General features: G+C 48.2%; 1 protein-coding gene across 1 annotated transcript; it reads left to right on the forward strand.

The window, feature by feature from the left end:
* Positions 1–446: 446 nt before the first annotated feature.
* On the forward strand, positions 447–6,252 carry LOC144723040 (uncharacterized). Its single transcript, XM_078601578.1, has one exon. The coding sequence runs from the start codon at positions 473–475 to the stop codon at positions 1,520–1,522; it is 1,050 nt and encodes a 349-aa protein (XP_078457704.1). The 5' UTR covers positions 447–472; the 3' UTR covers positions 1,523–6,252.
* Positions 6,253–21,156: the final 14,904 nt, after the last annotated feature.

The following is a 21,156-nucleotide window of genomic DNA, read 5'->3' on the forward strand; positions in this document are numbered from 1 at the left end:
CACGAAGCCCGGAGTCAAGCCCACCTTGTTTTTTTTGTGAGTGTGTGGTGTGTCGGCGTGCCGTGAAAAGGCGGTGAACGTTGCTCTGGGACGGTGACATCGTCGAGGACACGACCCGCAGCACGAGCGCGGAGGGGAATTGACAAACTCAGCGTGGCGGCTCAGCATGGATCTGCTTCGGCTGCCTGCGGCTGGGGACCGACGCGAGCCGGGCAGAGGGGCTTCGAGCTAACCTCGATGGTCGCTTGGTTACGAGTCGTGAGTGGCCGTCCCTGCAGTCGGTGAGTCGAATTCGTCACTTTTCGCGTCTTGTTGATCGGCACTCCAAAGGGCGCCCCTGACAGGGACCCGAGAGAGACGGACGCGCAGAGACGCAGTGACAGCGAGACACGGGCAGTGAGAGGGAGGAGGGGTGGGCGGGCGGGCGGGCGTGTGTGTGGTGGCCTCAAAGGTCCGTTGAATCATCACAGCGATGGACGGAGAGAGCCACGCGTGCGTGCTGGAGCGCATGGCTCAATTCCCCGCGGCACCCACGTGCCTTCAGCTCGGAATCCCCGTCTCCTCGGAGCCCATGGGCTACGGCAGCGGCGGCATCGGCGGCAACGGGAGCGGCGGCGGCGGAGTCGGCGGCTCATACCCTGACCCCGTAACGCGCTACCACCACCACCATCACCCGCACCACCACCACCCGCACCACCCAGCGCTAACGGACAGCGGACATCATCATCATCACCATCAGCTCCACAACCCTCACCCGCATCACCACCACCATCCGCACCATCACCACCACCACCACCTGCCGTTCCCCGTGGACCCCGCTTACCTGGACCCCGCGTACCACGACGCCTACACGGCAGCGGCGGCTGCGGCGGCGGCGGCGGCGGCGGCCGCGTCGGGCCGCCTGCCGTACCACCTCCACGCGGGCTACTCGGCCACGTCGGGGCCCGCGGCGGCGGCGGCCGCGTTCGCGCTCTACCACGAGTACGCGGGCTTCGAGCCCGCCTTCATCCGCAAGCGCAACGAGCGCGAGAGGCAGCGGGTCAAGTGCGTGAACGAGGGCTACGCGCGCCTCCGCGACCACCTTCCCGACGAGTTCAGCGACAAGCGGCTGAGCAAAGTGGAGACGCTACGCGCGGCAATTCGGTACATTAAGCACCTGCAGGCCATGCTGGGCCACGGAGGCAACGCGGAGATGCGCGGCCACGACGACGAGGATGAGGATGACGTCGACGACGATCTGGATGAGGACGACGAGGAGGATGAGGTGGTCAAGGTGATGAAGGCGACGCACGGCGTGGAAGCCGTCGCGTCTGGAGGGATGACGCTGGTGCAGGGAGATGGAGGAGGAGGGGGCGGAGGAGGAGGTGGAGCAGAGGAGGTGGATGAGGGTGGAGAGAGGCAGAGGAGGAGGAGAAGGGGGCAACGAGGGATGGCTCCTTGTGTGTGCAACAGCGACGGGGAATCCAAGAGCTCGTCTCCCCTGCTCTACAGCGAGACGGACGAGGGGCTACACTCGCACTAGAGTCCCGAGACCAAGCACTTGCTCCTGCTGAGACTACTGCTGCTGATACTGCTGCTGATGATGATGATGGTGGTGGTGAATGTAACATTTGCTACGTGACAATCAACAGTGATGGACCTGTGGAATGAGACCGGCCGCCGTCATGGATAATGTGGAATTTCCACCGCTGACTAGGAGCAGCCCATAGAGATGAGTGAGCCTTCTTGATTGATTGATTGGGCGGAGAAAAAAATGTGGCGATTATATGATGATTAGATGATGATTATGACGGCGATGATTACATATACATTTGATAATTGCGTATATAAGAGTTAAACGTACGCGCATGAATTATGATAATATTGGCTTACATATCAGACGTGCTTAGTCGATGATGGAGATGTTGATGATGTGCGCGAGCACGTCTCAGTCAGACTCCGCCTATTAAAACGTCGCTCCACTCAAGAATGTAAAGAATTCTCAATGTTCTACCTATACAAAGCCACCTACTGTACACACGTGTACACACACACACGTGTACACACACACGTGTACACACACACACGTGTACACACACACATGTACCCACACACACGTGTACACACACACACGTGTACCCACACACACACGTGTACCCACACTTACACACGTGTACCCACACACACGTGTACACACACACACACACGTGTACACACACGTGTACCCACACACACGTGTACCCACACACACACGTGTACACACACGTGTACCCACACACAGGTGTACACACACACACGTGTACCCACACACACACGTGTACACACACGTGTACCCACACACACGTGTACCCACACACACACACACGTGTACCCACACACACGTTTACCCACACACACCACGTGTCCACACATACACGTGTACACACACGCACGTGTATACACACACACGTGCGCACACACACACACGTGCGCATTCGCACTCCGCGAGCGTTATATATAAATGGTATGCCAGCTCCGCTACCTATGGCTATGTGTGATAGATCGATATGTCTGCTCTACGTTGCATATAAGAGACAATCAGATTCGATACAGATATAAAGCGAATTGTGTTTGTCGTCGTTGTAATCTATGAAATCGAATTAAAAGTTACTTTGTTGACGTCTGGTCCTGCTCAGGAAATATAACTATTCCTGGATAAACTGTTGGTATAATGACCAGAACGGTACCGATGCAACTGACTTGTGTACGTACAAGTTTCTCATGACATGTATATGTGTGCGCGTGTGTATTTATGTTTGGATATCGCTTTTGCTCTTTGGACAAGTTTGGAGAACTGCATATACATTTCCACTGAGTCCATTGCCTCGTCTGCCAAGGCAGGGCGTATTGGCATTGTACATTCGTTATTTCTTTTTCCAGAATCGTGTATTGATCGCGCGCGAGTGTGTGTGTGCGTCTATGTTGACGGTGGTAGAGAAGCCTTTCTTAAATCCGGCTCGTGCTCCATTACTTTACTGGCCTCCTTTATGAATTTTTATGTTCATGTCTCTGAACAAGTTAATATGTCTGTGTCGGCTCACGATGATGGTGGTTTCTGTATGTTGCAGTCTATATACTCTTTGGTTTAGTCGGTAAAGTCACGTAGGTTAAAAAAGAAAACAAATAAATTAAATCACGACGTTTCGGAGGCAACACAAGCTTCCGTCTTCAGGTGAAACCGTCGCAGTAAAATTGCTGTATTTGTTTTCTGTTTTAACCCACGTGACTTTACCGAAAACACCTAAGAGTATGAATCCTTGCAGCCACGAAAGCTTCAAATCTAGAAGCAGCCTATACAGTTTGCAGGTGGCTTTGTCGATTGATGCTTGAGCAAACTAAATTGTGCTGTATTTGACACATTTATATCTCACACGTGTGAGTAGCAATACACAAAGACAACGATCCCCCGTGGTGTAACATTTAACAGACTGTTGGGGCAAGCGTTGTTAGCGAGTAGCACCTATGAAGGCCGGCACAGCACACGAGGGAGCGGGTGGACAGCACTACGACAGACCGCCTTTGTCTTCCCAGCGATGTTTTTTTTATACACCGCACCAGATAGTCATTTTAAGGCTCAGTAGACCTAGGGGAGGCGCATGATCGGTTCAGATAATCGCGCACAAAGACAAAGATCCCCCGTCAAGCCGTAACAGACTGTTGGGGCAAGTGCTGTTAGCGAGCACCTATGAAGGCCAGAGCGGCACACGAGGGGGTGGAGTGGCCAGCACCACGCCCGGCCGCCTTTGTCTCCCTAGTGGCGATGTCTTACACATCGTGACCAGGTACTCATTTGAGTCTGAGTCGATCTAGTGGAGGCCCAGGACCGGTTCAGATAATCATCACTGTCGGGTCGCCAGGTTCGTATCGCAGCACGCGAACCGCTACACCACCGATCCCCGCACACACAAACACAAGGCACAGTCCGGAAGCAATCCTTCCGATATTTTTGAACTGATAACAAAAACAAGAGTGTAGATATTAATTCTCGAGAATGTTGTGAATGTCGTGAAATGTCATTTATCAGATGGCAGAAGCCAGTCTCGTAACACAACAACGTCAGACCACACGCGATCCTGACGACAGCAGTGGCATTGACCACGCATGGCACCTTTTCAACATCTCAAACCACCTGCTCGGTTCTTTTGAAACACGGCCTGCGCGTGTGTGACTACCTCGGGAGAACCGGCCTGCCCCGTGGTTGCTCCTCGGCTCAAGTCCTGATTTCACTGATTTCGTTTTATTGATTTAGTCTGTGGAGCCACGCTGCGCCAGGATTGGGCAAAACCGAGGCCCCATCTTTTTAACTTGAGGGCAGAGACTAAGTGTTGCTAAACTAACATTTAAAGCTAACAAGAACATATGAAAGAATCACGACTAAGATACAAACGACACATATATATATACGATGAAAAAGGATAATTACATAACGTGCATTTATTTAAAATCTCGTCCATAGTCCACAAACTATCCGGGACACTGTTCCAGAGGCAGGATCTCAATGATCATGACACATCTCGACTCTAATGCACTCGTATACATTACAGTACAAGTTAACCTATTACATTGAATTAAAGTCCTGCGGAGGAAATCGGAGGCATTGCTTGGTGAATGGTACAGTGGACCGACATAAATCCACTAATTTCTTCACACCAAAAATCGCATTCATTTTAGTTTATACCCGCAATATTCGTTCAAGTAAGCAGATTCTGGACCGGGTTTTTTTTTACATTTTGGGGCCTCATCAGCAGTGCTATTATTTACACACTGTCAAAAAGAGCATAAACCAAACTCCGCTCATCCTCGCAGCAGCAACAACAGCAGCAGCAGCTTTTGGCTCAGCCATCGAACAAAGACGGTGACTGCATCTCGCGTTTTCAGATGCGCTTCTGCGGCCGTCTGGAACGCTCTTCCTTCCGATGCGAGGAAGCCAATGGAGCTATATGCACTTTTTAAATAATCTAGAATTGACAAACTCATTTTTTTGCAACTGCTTTGTGTGTGTTGGCTTGTTGTCCATCCGCCGTGCCTCCGATTAGCAGGGTCGGTTATGTACGGTGCGAGAGAAGTTCAACAAACATACGTCAGGCTTGTTGAATAAATACAGCTGAGTAGCCCACCATACTTCACCCCGCTGGTCAGTGCGGGTTGCAGAACCTGTTCAGATATCGCTTTCCACTGATGTTAGCCGTGGTCGGGCTTGGTTATGAATATCAGGTCGCAGGGTTCATAGCGCAAGACATATAAATTAATTTACATCTTTATATAAAACCAGAATATGTTTTATTTGCATTCCTAGACTAGGGGGATGTCCGACCGAAATAACGAAAGAGAGCCATACTTTTAAAATTCGGTATAAAAAAATCTCAATATTTCCAGAGCCGCAATGCATCGCGAATAACGCGTGGCGAAGCAGCCTGTTCAAGAGGCGCGTGCGTATTCGGAGCCGCAGGATGCCGGCCCCCTGCACGAGACTGACAATGTTCTATGGTTCTTTCGGTAAAGTCACGTAGGTAGAAAAAAATTAAATAAAAAACTTTAAATTAAACGATTAAAAATATCACGACGTTTCGATCACAACACAAGCGGTCGTCATCAGTAACAGCTGATCTTTTAAATATATTATTTTTATTTTTTCTATCTACGTGACTTTACCGAAAGAACCATAGAAAATGAATTCCTGCGGTCACGAAAGTTTTAAGTCGAGACTGACAATGTTCTGCTTGCCTCTCGTCGGAACCCCGAGGTGAGAAATCGTGCTGACCGAGCCGGGCGTTCTGTTTGTGTGTGTGTCTATGCGGTGGGTGCCCACGTGCTCCGAGCGATACGAAATGTCAAATTGAGTATTTACGAGCACGAAACACCCACGGATACATTTGTTATCAATGTTGTTCTTAATGATGTCCGTGATAAGTTTTAACTTGACAGAAAACGAAGATCACCTAAGGTGGTTTATGCTGTCACCGGAATAACCATCTCTGAGCCCGTCAACTGCACACATACATGTGTGTATGTGTATATATATATGTGTTTGTGCTTATACCATATCAATTGTACGCGTGTATAAATGCGTGTGTACATGCTGAGTGCGTTTGCGCTTGCGAACAGCACTTGCCCCAACAGTCTTTATGTGGCTAAACAGGGTAGCTGTGTTTATGTTATATATATAAAGTACAGATTTCCTTCGCTTTATGCTGGTTAGGTTTGTGCGATTTCGCATAAAATGCGGCTAAAATATTTCTACCCAAGAATTCGCTTCATGCGGTTTGAATTCACTCAACATGCGGCTACACGGTCCAGACGTGGGACAACATTGTGTGTGTACTGTGTGTGTGTACTGTGTGTGTACTGTGTGTGTGTACTGTGTGTGTACTGTGTGTGTACTATGTGTGTGTTGTGTGTGTACTGTGTGTGTGTACTGTGTGTGTGTACTGTGTGTACTGTGTGTGTGCTGTGTGTGTGCTGTGTGTGTGTGTACTGTGTGTGTGTGTACTGTGTGTGTGTACTGTGTGCGTGCTGTGTGTGCACTGTGTGTACTGTGTGTGTGCTGTGTGTGTACTGTGTGTGTACTGTGTGTACTGTGTGTGTGTACTGTGTGTGTGTACTGTGTGTGTACTGTTTGTGTACTGTGTGTGTACTGTGTGTGTGTACTGTGTGTGTACTGTTTGTGTACTTTGTGCGTGTACTGTGTGTGTACTGTGTGTACTGTGTGTGTGTGTACTGTGTGTGTGTACTGTGTGTGTGTACTGTGTGTGTGTACTGTGTGTGTGTACTCTGTGTGTGTACTGTGTGTGTGTACTGTGTGTGTGTGTACTGTGTGTATGTATGCTGTGTGTGTACTCTGTGTGTGTACTGTGTGTGTATATTGTGTGTGTGTACTCTGTGTGTGTACTGTGTGTGTGTACTGTGTGTGTGTGTACTGTGTGTGTGTGTACTGTAGAGTCGCTACTTCTGAGGCGGCGGGTTTTTTTGTTGCCCTTATTTTTTTAAACTCATCTACCGCATAAAGCGAGGGAACCCTGTGTGCAGACTCATAGCGATGCTGCTGCCGCGGTGTTAAACGGTGAGCAGCAGCACATTGTACCTGCAAATCCAGAGGTCGCCGGTTCGATCTCCAGGCGCGGCAGGTGTAAACAATGGGCGAGTAACTTAAATGACCCCCACACCCCCCACCACCACCTCCCTCTCCCACCCACCCACTGCCCACCCAGCAACATAGCTGGGGCCACACCACGCTCAGTCGATCTACAGGTGGTGGGGTCAAGTGCGGGCTCTCACACCTCTTCCAAGACGTACTGACCAGCATGGAAGAGTAGGCCAAACACCACTCTAAAGCCCCCTCTCTAGAATCCGCCCCCCCCTCTAGAGCCCCCTCTTTAGACCCCCCCCCCGCCCTTCTAGAGGTCACTTCCAACAGCAGTGACGTGACCAAGCAATTGCAGGGCTGCGCCTTGACCCTGTCTCGCATCTTGGCCAGATTTGCGTGTTGCACGGCAAAATTACATTTTAGTTGCGATCATCTAAACAAAAAAAGTATATCAGTAATAATAATAAATTGGGCAACCATACAATTAGCACGCTGGTCAGAGCGGGTTGATGAAGGAATTGAAAGAAATTGCCGAACATTTGTGTGGCGTGGCGTGATTGTGTGTGGCGTGATGTCCTTTTGGCAAGATGTGGCTCCATCCCGTGGTCTTGTCGTTTCTCGCGCGCGTTGGAAATCTCGCCCGTATTTAAATAATTCTATAACGTGGATTCATTAAAGAGCATTATTTAATTTCACACTCGTGTTTGACTCGGTTCATATGGGGGGTTTCGTGCGTTGTGCGAGGGGAGATCACTCTCGTTACGGTCAGAATCAGAATATTTATTTGCACTGGCGGAATCCGATGAACTATAAAGCTCATTTTCATCGATGTCCAGTAGGGGTGGGTCAGAAAGTTACAACAACAACCAACAATATAAAAACACTATAGGAGTGCAAAGTATAGGAAAGGTAAACGAATCACTAAAAAAATATCAAAGCAAACATAAAACGAAACTACAACAAATGCACCTAACAGCATTTCTATGAAGGGTCATTTCCCGACATGTCGCCTATTATATCGTTTTTTCTTTTCTTTTAAAGGCCACAATATTGTCACTGATGAACGTGTTGAGTTGTTTGGTTCACGCAAATGAAACGGACTGAGTTTCTGCAATGAGGTGCTCGCCAAAATCAACGTTTTGGGCGTTGTGTTGCGTGTGGGAGGATACAGCAGAGAGTGGAGAAAACACCACGTAGGGAGAGAGAGAGGGGGAACACGCGCAAAGCGGTGCACGTATGTCGGCAATCTACTTACTGCGCTGCTATCTAACGTACAACTAAGCTATTTTTATTTGACCAGGTAAGGCCCACTGAGCTGTGTAGCTCTTGTTCAGAAGCGACCTGGCCACAAATGGGAGCTCAACGAAGTGGCTTATCGTGTAGAAATCTACAGCAGCAAAATAATCGAAATAATCTAAACAGCGACAAAGACTGTGCGCAGAGAGCACGGAGAGGCTGCTGCACGCTCGGTGGTGGTCGAGACTAAGGACGGAGCGGCAGCAAAAGGTGGTAGAAAAATACGGCCGAGAGGACATCGAGCAGCGGAGATGGAGCGATTTACAACGTCGAGTGTGTGCTTCTGTGGCGAGCGGTGGTGCAGCGGTTAGCGCGCTGCGCTACAAACCCAACAACCCGAATTAAATTCCCGCCCACGGCCAACACCGGTGACGATTATTTGACACCGGTCCTGGGAATCACCTAGGTCGACTCAGCCTCAAATGAGTGCCTGGTGCGGTGCGTAAAAACATCGCCACTGTGGAGACAAAGGCGGCCGGTTCTGGTGCTGGCCACCCATCCCTTCGTGTGTCGTGCCGGCCTTCATAGGTGCTCGCTAACAGCCCTTGCCCCAACAGTCTGTTAAAGATATCTGGGGGTCCTTTCTATTCTAATTCGAATAAATATGCGTGTGCCTCTGGCCCCAAACGGGTTACCGCATCGCAATGCCACGAGAGAGGCCTCCATCCAGGAGTGGAGAGCGCACGGCTGACGGTCACAGGTCGCGCGCAATTTGAGCGGTGGCCCAAAGGGGGCTGTTGGCCAACTGCAGCCGTGAGACGAGTGGTTATTTTGAACCGGTGCTGGGTGGGGGTGCCCCCCCCCCAGCCCTCCGTGCCCCCCCCCCCGCCCGTGCCCATTCTCCACCTCACCGAACCGCACTGGCTAGCGTGGGAGGGCGGGGGGCAGAAAGTATAGTCCAACCACCCTCATGACCGCCACGGCTTGGAGAGGCCTTTGTCCAGCAGTTGATTGACAAAGGGCTGCAAGTCATCATCATCGTCGTTAATTATTAATAGTATATTGATATTAAGCAACATAATCATAACATAATCGTATCCCTGAAAGCAGTGAAAATCCCGGGCAGAGTTGGCTGCGTGCGGTGTTGGTAACGACAAGAGGCGCGTGTCGGGGACAATGGCAACTCTCCGATGCGTCTAAGGGGTTGTCCCTCGTGTTCCAGCACCACGTCCGACGTTTCAACTCCGCGTGCTGGGACCTTTCTGAAGGAGCGCGCGTGGAGGAGCGAAACGTCGGACATCGTGCCGAACAACATTCGACAACACCCCTAAAAAAACACACACACATCATAATTAATTCTGTGACGTGACATGTATGGATAGAACGCAATCGCGACTGCTTCGGCAGCTGTATCGGGGATTATTGCTACTGTCAGTCTCTCCGATTAAAAAAAAAGTAATATTAAAAAATACTTTTTTTTAAACACGCTTTCATGAAATGTACCGTACGAGTAATGGCAGAACTCCACGACTCCAGGAAGTGGCCCCGAGGCTTGCCATAACGTAAGGGACCATGGTGATTTACAGCCAACGTCAGTTGAGCGTGGACAATGAGACCCAAACCGAAACATAACACCTAAAAAAGATGGGGTTTTTTTATGATAGAATATAGTATTTCCATCAGTAAGACATAAGTATACGAAGTTTGCAGTCGATACCACATTGGGAAGTGAGGTTAAAATTGAGTTACAAGATTTGAGGATACGTCAACGACAACAACGACAACAACGGACAGAGTGAGTTAAATAAAAGCGTGTAAGAAGAGGCGGCTTCGTCATCTACAAGTGGCCGAGCATGATCCACGGGTCGATCGTTCCGCGCGCCGTGCCACAACAAGAGGGGCGTTGCAGTGCACGGGGTTTAGGCGACTTGTGAGTTCGGATTGTAAGGAATTCCAACAAGAGAAGACGGCACAGTCACTCAGAGACGGGACGGGGTTGGTGGGTGGGTGTTATTGTCAACCCCTCGGTCGGCTCAGCCTCAAATGAGTATCTGGTGCGGTGTGTAAACATCGACATTGGCCACCCACCCCCTCGTGTGCCGTTCCGGCCTTCATAGGTGCTCGCTAACAGCACTTGCTCCAACAATCTGTTAAGGCTATATGGGGGATCTTTGTCTTGTTTATTGGTGGGACGCGTGTGCTGCATTGAAGTGACATCCATCCAGAAGTCGGTGAGCAAAGGGAAAAGCTAAGGCCCGATGGTAGGGTGAGGGTGCAAGACTGGTCCTCAAAGTACATGTTGATTACGACAAGGGGAATGACTATACTCTTTGGTTCTTTCGGTAAAGTCACGTGACCAGCCAAGTTAATTCATCAACTCGCCACACTTGAGAACCCGGCTTAATCACGGGCGGCCAGCAATACGCGTCTCTCACCTAAACTAAACTGTTTAGTTATTTCGGTAAAGTCACGTAGGTATAAAAAATAATAGATCACGACGTTTCGATCGCAACACAAGCAATCGTCATCAGGTGAGACAGCAGTTTTTGTCTTGCTGTAGCTGTCTCACCTGACGACGGTTGCTTGTGTTGCGATCGAAACGTCGTCATATATTATTTTTTCTACCCACGTGACTTTACCGAAAGAACCAAAGATGTACGGATTGCTGCAGTCACGAAAGCTTCAAATCAAGGGGAATGACTATTACCAGATGGCGGTGATTATGGGGCTGCAGGAGCGGCCCTTGATTGAAGATGTTCAGTGCAACGAGGGGAGTTTCTATTGCCAGCTGGTGGTGGACGATGATACTGGAAGAGCGGCCCTTGAAGGAGTTAGTTGACCTGTGAAACAAGAGGATGACGATGGTGATGATGATAACGATGGAGACGACGATGATGGAATGACGATGGTGACGACGATGATGGTGATGACGTTTGTGATGATGACGATTCAGTTTAATTTATTTTTAGTTTCATTTATTTGGTAAAGCCCTGTGAGCCATTCGGCTCTTGAATTGGGTGCAACGCGGTCCTTCACACTCGCGTTCTAACCAGCGTGATGAAGTATGGTTAATCAATCCTCTCCCAACTTCCCCCCCCCCACATACACCATGACCAACGCAGCGTGGGGAGACATTCGTCCAGCAGTAGATTGATAAAGAGCTGAACCGATCTACGTATGAATGTCCTGACGGCGGCTCTGCATATGGGCTATGATGATAATTAATCAGAGCACCCCATTGTCTACACGATAGTGATTGTCAACGTCACACGCAAATACAACGCAATAGCTATCTGGCCTTGCTATGCGCTATGAATAAGGGTAATTGCCCGAAACGTCGCCTATTATTTTTGTTATTTAGTGCTATTGACGAATGTGCTGAGGATTTTATTTAGTTGTTTTTTAAGGATAACGGCTGATTACGTTTGTTGAATTGGACAATTTCGTAACGACAACAAATATAAACATTAGGTGGGGAGTGGGGCAAAGGGGGGGGGGGGGCACGGGACAATGATTGGAGGGGAATTTCCGAGCCGAGGCCGAGTTCGAGAGAAACCCGCACAGATCCGTGTTTACTCGGCCGTTTCGATGGCTCCTGATCCGGTCACGATGGGGAGGAGGAAGAGGGGGGTGGATGGAGGAAGGGAGACCAATGGTTCGATCCGGGATGAGGTCGATGGAGAGAAGTGCGGAGTTGGACGGCACTCAAGAGGCGCTCGGGAGAGACGAGAAGTGGCCACTTCATTGGCAGCATCCGGGAATGCAAATCCATCGCGCTCATACAACAACCACCACCATCATCAGCAGCAGCAGCATCATCATCATCAGCAGCAGTAGCAGCGACAGCAGCGGCAGCAGCAGCAGCATCATCATCAGCAGCAGCATCATCAGCAGCAGCAGCATCATCAGCAGCAGCAGCAGCATCAGCAGCAGCAGCATCATCAGCATCATCAGCAGCAGCATCAGCAGCAGCGGCAGTGTTGTCACCAGCGCCCCTGTACACACATCCACTGCTGAATGCATTCTATACGACACACATTGCACCGTATATAAATGAGTACATTAACATATTCTTAGGTTTTTTCGGTAAAGTCATGTAGGTAAAAACTTTAAATTAATAAAAGTAAGATAAAAAAAACATATGCAGTTAATGATTAATATGTAATGTATATAAAATGTGCTGGTACACGTGCATTGTACGGGCACACACACGCATTCGTACAAATGAAAAACATGACTTATCAATAATTATAAGGCACTGTAGGTCCAGTTGTACTGGATTGAATTACAAATACGTAAAAAACAAATCACAATATCAGTCAGGAATACTGAGTTATAACAGAGATATTAAACTATTATTATTCGAACAGCTTCTCAAGATGGGTAATTGGCGGAAAGTTAGCTTGCTACATTGAGTTTATGTTGTACCGCTCGTGTGCTGTTAAAATATCATGGTGATTAAAGCAAAATGTGCCTTTTAACTCGTAGGCATCGCCATGTAGTTAGCCACACAGATGTTTTGCAGTGTTTGCTGCACACAGTACTGTAAACACATGCGTGATTACAAAGATAAAGATCCCCCGTGTAGCCTTAACAGACTGTTGGGGCAAGTGCTGTTAGCGAGCAACTACGAAGGCCGGCACGGCACACGATGGGCTGGGTGGCCAGCATCACGCCCGGCTGCCTTTGTCTCCCCAGTGGCGATGTTTACACACCACACCATATACTAAGTTGAGGCTGAGTCGACGTAGGGGAAGCCCAGAACCGGTTCAGATAATCATCACTGGTGTTGGCCGTGAGCTGGAATCGAACTCGGGCGGCCGGGTTCGTGGTGCTGCGCGCTAACCGCTACACCACCGCTCCCCACATATATACAGACAAATATCCCCCGTATAGCCTCAACATACTGTTGTGTCAAGTGCTGTTAGCGAGCACCTACGAAGGCATGTGCTAACACACGCAAAATACATTTAATCTGCAGTCACATACACATCGCTGTGTGCTTACACACACAACACACACATTTGAATGTGTGTTCACGTATCGAGGCTATATGACTGTGTGCTCACACACGCGTCCGTCTATCATCGCGATTGCTGCGTGCAAGCCCAAATGGTCCCAAAGCTTTAGGCAAGCAGCAACAAACAGCACCACTATACGTTGTGACAGACCACAGTTCATACGTTCCTGAAATTGAACAAGGTTGCAAGAACTTAAGAGTATCATTATAATTAAATATGCAGTACGAATATGAAATAATTACGTTGGTGATGATGCTGCTACTGCTACGTTGGCATTGGGGCAACAATGAAGAGAACAAAACTCAACACGTTCCGTGTCAATATCGCCGTGGGGTTAGAATAAATAAATACATACATAGTAGGTGACGTTTCGGGAGATGAACCTTCTACGTATAACATAATCAGAGAAGCCATAGGGATAGAGTGAATTATCTGTTTAAATATTAATATGTTTGAGACTGCGCTGAACATAACGCAGGGGCCTAATGAGAATTACATTTTTTAAATGCTTGCTGATGAACATGCTTTACATTGGCATGTTAACAGTTGTATGCATGTGTGTTGAACTTCTTTCGCACCGTACGTGGCCAACCGTGCTAATCGGAGGTGCGGGGGAAGGACAACAAACGAAGCACGAAAAACAGTTCTACAAAAATTCCCTTTCAATTCAGAACATTTAGCTGAACAGGAGCTATATAGTAACAAACCTTTATGATAATAATAATGAAATCCTGAAAGAAGACACGCAAATCTCGGTGGCGAGGAGATGTTATCTCCTTCGCTGGTACGCTGGAGAGCATGGATTCGATCGCGGACCCTGACGATACCAGTTGTATAGTTGGAGTTCGCGTGTTCTTTCTCTCCCTGTAGTGGTGGTGGTGGCGTGGATTGTTCTCCGGGTCATCCGTTTGTTATCCCCTCACATTGAGAATAAACCCGCGTTGAGATGATTTGGCTGTTACTAGAACTGTCCACATGATAAGCCACTTCAATGAGCTATCATCACGTGTGGCCAGGAACCCTCCGTTAGAGAGCTTGTAGCTCGGTGGGCTTTACCTAAAAAATGTAAATAGTTGTTTAAATGTGAATGTGTTGTGCGCATATTAACACAGAAATAATGTGCGCTCACACATCCACGCACGTGGATTACATGGCAGTGATGCATACTCGCTTTGGCGCTTGGCCAGATTGCTATTGACGGGGACATCACCTCCACGTGTCGACAAAGAAAAAAACAAATCGAGCAACAGACAAACATCTCAACCGATCTTTATTTCATCTACTCGATCGTTCACGGCTTGGAGAGGCTTTCATCTAGCAATGGATAAAGCACGGCAGCTGGACAGGTCAAGCATAAGTGGATGGTGGCGCAGTGGCGATTCTGTTTCGCGATAGGAATGTGTTTGTTCTCGTATGTATATATACATAAATCTTGACTTAAAGCTTTCGTGACTGCAGGAATTCATATTCTTGGGTCTTTCGGTAAAGTCACGTAGATAGGTTCAAAGAAAATAACAAAAAACTTTACCGAAAGAACCAAGAAGATGAATCCCTGCAGTCACGAAAGCTTTAAATCGAAAAATAAAAACTACGACGTTTCAATCGCAACACAAGCGGTCGTTTTCAGGAAAAAGGGGGGTGGGTGGGAGGGAGGGATGAGGTGGGAAGACGACCGCTTGTGTTGCGATCGAAACGTCGTAGTTTTTTGTTATTTTTGTCATTTTCTTTGAACCTATCTACGTGACTTTACCGAAAGACCCAAGAACATGTATATACTTGTACATTCATATGGAGCCATTTCGTTATATCGTCCGTCGAGGAGATGGAGGTATGTGCTGAATGGATTGGGGGCGCCGCTGTTGCGATATGTTAACTACCCCGCCTGGTATACAGGAGGTCGTGGGTTCGATCCAGACCCTGACGCCTGCTGTATATATTTTTAGTTTGCATGTATTTCTCCCCGTGGTCGCGTGGATTTTTCTCAGGGTTCTCCGTTTTTTCCCCTCCCACATTGAGAATGAACGTCACGCGTTTAGAGTATTTGTCTGATATACATGTCCACGTGATGAGTGTCTTCGCTGAGCTATCATTTGCGGCCAAGTCGTTTCTGATTAAAGAGCCGCATAGCTGGGCGCGCTTTGCCTGGTAAAATAAAATAAAGAGTTTCGTTTATTTTGTATCGTTACGTCGCACCATCGTCTGTGTTGGTGGGCGGCGGGGCTTTAGGGAAGCTTCCATCCGGCAGTGGATTGACCATTGGATGAAGAGGATGATAACGACCCCTGTGTGTGTGTATATATAGCTGCTGATGTAAATGTCTCACGGTGTACACATTCGGCATTGTGCAGCTTATACAAACAACGCGTAAACGAGACACAGCGCGCACGCACAGACACACAGTGTAGCCTGTAATTAGAACGGTCGTGTTTAACTCATACAGTATACATTTACAGACGTGAAATGAATACATACATACAGACTGTAGAACCAAACTACTTGACCGCACAGTCTGTTAAGGCTACACGGGGGGATCTTTGTCTTATATTAAATCAATATCCACTCTGTAGCTGATTTGTCAATCACTCTGCTTGTGTTTTGTTATGGGTGGGAATGTGTAGATGTAGATTCGATTCAAAATATTTAAAAAAACACGACTTGTTTTTGCCAGCGACATCCGTGCAGGTTCGATAAGACCCCATGCCCTTATCTTGACAACGTAAGTTTATACACAACGTGAGTTTATACACAACGTGAGTTTATACACAACGTGAGTTTATACACAACGTGAGTTTATACACAAAGCCAATTCCCCTCCGACCTTGGTGCAGCCTATACACAGACAGACCCGCTGTTAGCGAGCACCTATTAAGGCGCGTGGCAAGCGCAGTGCACTAGACGGGTGGCGTGGCCGCCTTTGTCTCTCCAGTGTTGATTTATTTACGGCTCGCAGCAGGTGATCATTTCAGACTCAGTCGACATAGGAGAGGGCTCCCAGTGTGCGTGTCTCTCCATCTGTCTGTCCATCCGTCTATTTGTCTGTTTGTCTCCCGTTCTGTATGTCTTGTCCATCAATCATCGGTCGATCTGCTTGTTTGTCCGTCTGCATACATGTCCATTCAGCTGTACATCCGTATATCTGTATATCTATTTGTCTCTCCGTATGTTCGTCCGGTGATCCCGACTGGTAAAAAAAAAACCCTGTAATTAATATCACGTTGCTACCGAGCAAAGGCGGCACGCAGACAATCGTGGCGCCTGGCGCTTAATAAATCATTCATATAAATTAACGACACGTGAATAATTAATCGCAACACTTAGATGTTTGTCTTCGCTCCTTTGTGTACATAATCACAGCCTTCTCGCGATGGTCTGAATCATGCATGATTGCGTGCGAACGCAGACGTTGGATTAAAATTCGCGTCGGGGCTGCGTCCCTCGATATTCGCGTCTCGGTTGCTCATCGGAGGACAACCGCGTCGACGACGGTCTCCGGTGTCGCACGCAACTATTGCTCGGGATGGAGAAGCGAGTTTTTAAAACCGTGTGGGGGGGGGGGGGGGGAGAGGCAATGCGGCATGATTAAACTCTCGTATTGATACTCTTATGCTTTTTCGGTAAAGTCACGTAGGTAAAAAATAAAATTTATAGAAGTAATAATAGAAATAAAATACAATAAAAATACAAAATCACGACGTTTCGGAGGCAACACCAGTCTCCGTCATGACGGAGACTTGTGTTGCCTTTCTATTAATTTTATTTTTTATTTTTTACCTACGTGACTTTACCGAAAAAGCCTAAGAGTGTGAATCCTTGCAGTCACGAAAGCTTCAAATCTAGAATCTCGTATTGATAACCCATACAGCATGAGCCAAACTGTGGTATATAAAGTCGCGTCTCGGTTAGCGACTAACCCCCTTGAAAACCATAGTAGGCGGAGTTTGACTGCAATATTTGGGGCAGATGGGGGGGGGGTGACGTTCGCTTTGTCCCACGCATTAGGAATCGCGGCTGGATTAAAATTCATTAATTTAGATTTTTTTTTATCCTAATTGTAAACTACTGAAAATGAACTAATGAAGGTGGCCAATTTGGGAGGGGCATCTCCCCAAGACTGGATTATGGACCAGGCCAGTGGGACCAGTTCCCTGGGGCCTGACTGCCAGGGGGCCTCCAAGCCTCAGGCCACGTGCGCGGTGGGTGACCCAAGACTTCCCAAGGAAGTTGAACGCCAGGGCCCTCAGTGCGCACAGCGCAAGCTGACCACTCGGCCCCTGGGTGGTTGTATCGTGAGCTCACCACTAGGGCCCCCCATACCCCTCAGGACTTACCATGTGAAGGCCCCCAGACCCCTGGGTGTTTAAAACGTGACCTCACCACTAGAGTCCCCCAGACCCCCTCAGTGCTTACAATGTGAAGGCCCCCAGACCCCTTGGCATTTATAAAGAGTGAGCTGACCACTAGGGCCCCGAGGCCCCTCGGCACCTACAGTGTGAGGGTCACTGGGCCCCTCCACGCTTAAAGCGTGAGCTGAGCACGTGGGACACCGGGCCCCTCAGCGCTTTCAATGTGTCACATGTGGACCAGTTGACGTTCATATTCCGGTTTGTTAACGGCAGCGGGAACGTGGTGGAGCGATTCCTGGGCTTTGAGCCAATTGAGAGCCACGCTGGTAAAAGTTGAGCAGACTGTGTGACTTTGATGGTGGAGGGACTTGGGTTGGACCTCTTAAAACTGTAGAGGCAGTCGTATGACAATGCAAGCAACATGTCAGGAAAATATAATGGGCTACAGGCCCACCTGAAACAAAACAAAAACCTCTGATAGAGTATGTGCCTTGCGCAGCGCATTCACTTAACTTAGTTGGTGTTAACACCTTAGACGGCAGTAGCCCAGAGGCTGACGAGTTTTTTAACATGTTGCAGTCACTGTACACATTTTGCTCTTCATCCACACACAGATGGGGGAAAGTCTATCGGAAGACAGATGTCAGACTGGCATTAAAATCGCTGTCCAGTACTCGGTGGAGTGCTCGGGCAGAGTTAACCAAGGCATCGTGGAGTAATTACACCCACATTAGAGAGGCCTTCGTGGTATGTGCAATGATGGTAATGAGAAAATAGATACTCGAATTGAGGCCGCTGGACTATGCGCTAAATTGGACACCTTAGAGATGCTGTTCATGGCACATTTCCGGGACGTCGTACTTGACCGGTTCCACGCTACAAGCTTGCACCTACAGACAAGTGACATTGAAATCTCTGAAGCAGCACAGCTTTTTTCATCGTTGAGGGATTTGGTGGCGGGACAGCGAGACCAGTTTGAGACTTTTGAAAGAGCAGCCTTAAATGTGACGGGTGCCTCTCAGTCATGTAAGCACGATCTTCAGCGAAAGAGGAAACGCAAAACATTTGCAGATGAGAGCTCAGAGCCAGGTGTGACACTTTAGTGGGGGGGGGAGAAGTTCAAAATAGAAACATTTTATGTGGCCATTGATAAGCTAGTGGCATGCCTTGAACATCGCTTGGACGCTTACAAGCGTTTTACCAGTCTCTTTGGAGTTCTGTTTATGTCAGATCAGGTGTCTAACAGTGATGTCAGAGTGAAAAAGATAAATGCACTCTCCGCTGCATATCCATCAGACCTGGACATGAACTTTGCCAACGAACTCATCCAATTCGGTGTCTTTCATGTCTGACTCTGAGGGTGAGAAGCGCCCAACTAAATTGCTTGAGACGTTGCAGGCACTTACTCTGCAGTCAGTGTGCCCCCAATGTTTTTGTGGCACTTCGGATTTTTCTAACTTTGCCAGTGAGAAACTGCCAAGGTGAACGGACATTTTCCCATTGTAGGCAGAATAGAAAATGAGCTGCGGAGTAGCATGTTGCCAAACACATCTCAGCTCATTTCCACTCATGTCAGTAGAGTCAGACCTTGTCAGACAGATAGATTCTAGATTTGAAGCTTTCGTGACTGCAAGGATTCATATTCTTAGGTTTTGTCGGTAAAGTCACGTAGGTAAAAAATTAAAATAAATAAAAGTAAAATAAAAATACTTTTATGAATTTTAATGTTTTACCTACGTGACTTTACCGAAAAAACCTAAGAAGACAGATAGATGTTGACGATCTAGTGGATGATTTTGCGAGGAGGAAGGCAAGAAAGACACCAATATAGGAAAGCGGGGGGTGGGGGGGGGAGGCCTCCAAAAGACATGTCCCCAGGGGCCCCACGGGACCATGATCCGGCCCTGCATACCCCCCCCCCCCCGGCTAACTCCGCCCATGTTGAAACCCAACCGGACCGTCAACAGCACCGCATTTAAAAAAGAGAACAAAACTTAAACATCTACATATCTGTAATCGGCGACGTTTTATGGGGCAATGACTCTTCTTCAAAGCTGTACGCCGACCTGCACGCTGCTCGTTAAAAAAATACAAAGATTCTAAATGCGTGTCGTGAAAGCGGCACACAAATCCACGCGTGTGCATGTTTGTTTCCCACCTCACGCGTTTCTCGCTGACGCTGTCTTGTCCCGGGGTTTTTTTATTATTTCAATGACGCTGTTCGTCATCATCGTCGTCGTCGTGAGACGCAGGAATGCGTTCGGCGGTAACTCTCGCAGATCCGCGAAACAGCGCGCCGCGGGTACAGAACGCTGCGCGGAAGCGGGTATAGAAGAACTGCTTCTGAAGCCACTTTAAAGTGGACTTTTTTTTGTATCCACTCACTTGGCACTATACTGCCCTTTCTCACGCGCCTAACATTCAAGCCAAATGGTTACATTTAACTTTGGAATGTAACCGAGCAAAAAAGAATATACTATTAAGTTGTTTGGATGTGCATTCCAATCGTGACCGGCCAAGTTAGACCATCAACTCGCCACACTTGAGAACCCGGCTTAATCACGGGTGGCCAGCAATACGCGTCTCTGACCTAAACTAAACTCTTTGGTTCTTTCGGTAAAGTCACGTAGGTAGAAAATAATAGATCACGACGTTTCGATCGCAACACAAGCAACCATCATCAGGTGAAACCAGCACAGCAGAGGAAATGCTGGTCTCACCTGATGACGGTTGCTTGTGTTGCGATCGAAACGTCGTGATCTATTATTTTAAACCTACGGGACTTTACCGAAAGAACCAAAGAGTACGGATTCCTGCAGTCACGAAAGCTTCACATCAAGACTAAACTTAACTTTTTTTTATTTTACCAGGTAAGGCCCACTGAGCTATGGAGCTCTTATTCAGAAGCGACCTGGCCACAAATGATAGCTCAACAAAGTGGCTTATCGCGTGGCAATTTGTAGCTGCCAAATACTCTAAACGCACGTTTTTAACTGTGGAGGGCAAAACCAGAGGACCCGGAGAAATATCCACTCGACCACGGGGAGACCACGCAAACTTTAAATATACAACAGGCGTCAGGGTCGGTATCGAACCCATGATGACTGCATATCAGGCGAGGGAGTTAACATCTCGCCACCGCAGCTCGTGTCCAGACGCTAGAGAGTTGCATCGCACGACCGTGAGAAATAACAGCTTGGCGAGGCCTTCATCAAGCATTGAACTTGTTAGAAGTGTGCTCATGATAAATCCGAATTGTATTTTCTCGTCCGATTAACTTTCTGAACACCCTTCATATGGGTCTGTCATACGCAGCACACACGCCAATAAGAAAGCGCTGCAGCCCAGAGCTAACGCCGCACGCCACCTACAGGAAGTCGTCAATCATTTCATTCAATCGTGCGATTGCAGAGCGCGAGCTATGGCATTATTGAGGTTTACTACTCTATGCTGA

Source organism: Lampetra planeri, chromosome 16, assembly GCF_965212315.1.
Source record: "Lampetra planeri chromosome 16, kcLamPlan1.2.h2, whole genome shotgun sequence".
Classification (NCBI taxonomy): domain Eukaryota; kingdom Metazoa; phylum Chordata; class Hyperoartia; order Petromyzontiformes; family Petromyzontidae; genus Lampetra; species Lampetra planeri.

Excerpts from the sequence above, each read along its gene's own strand:
- LOC144723040 (XM_078601578.1), top strand. The coding sequence starts at position 473 with ATGGACGGAGAGAGCCACGCGTGCGTGCTGGAGCGCATGGCTCAATTC.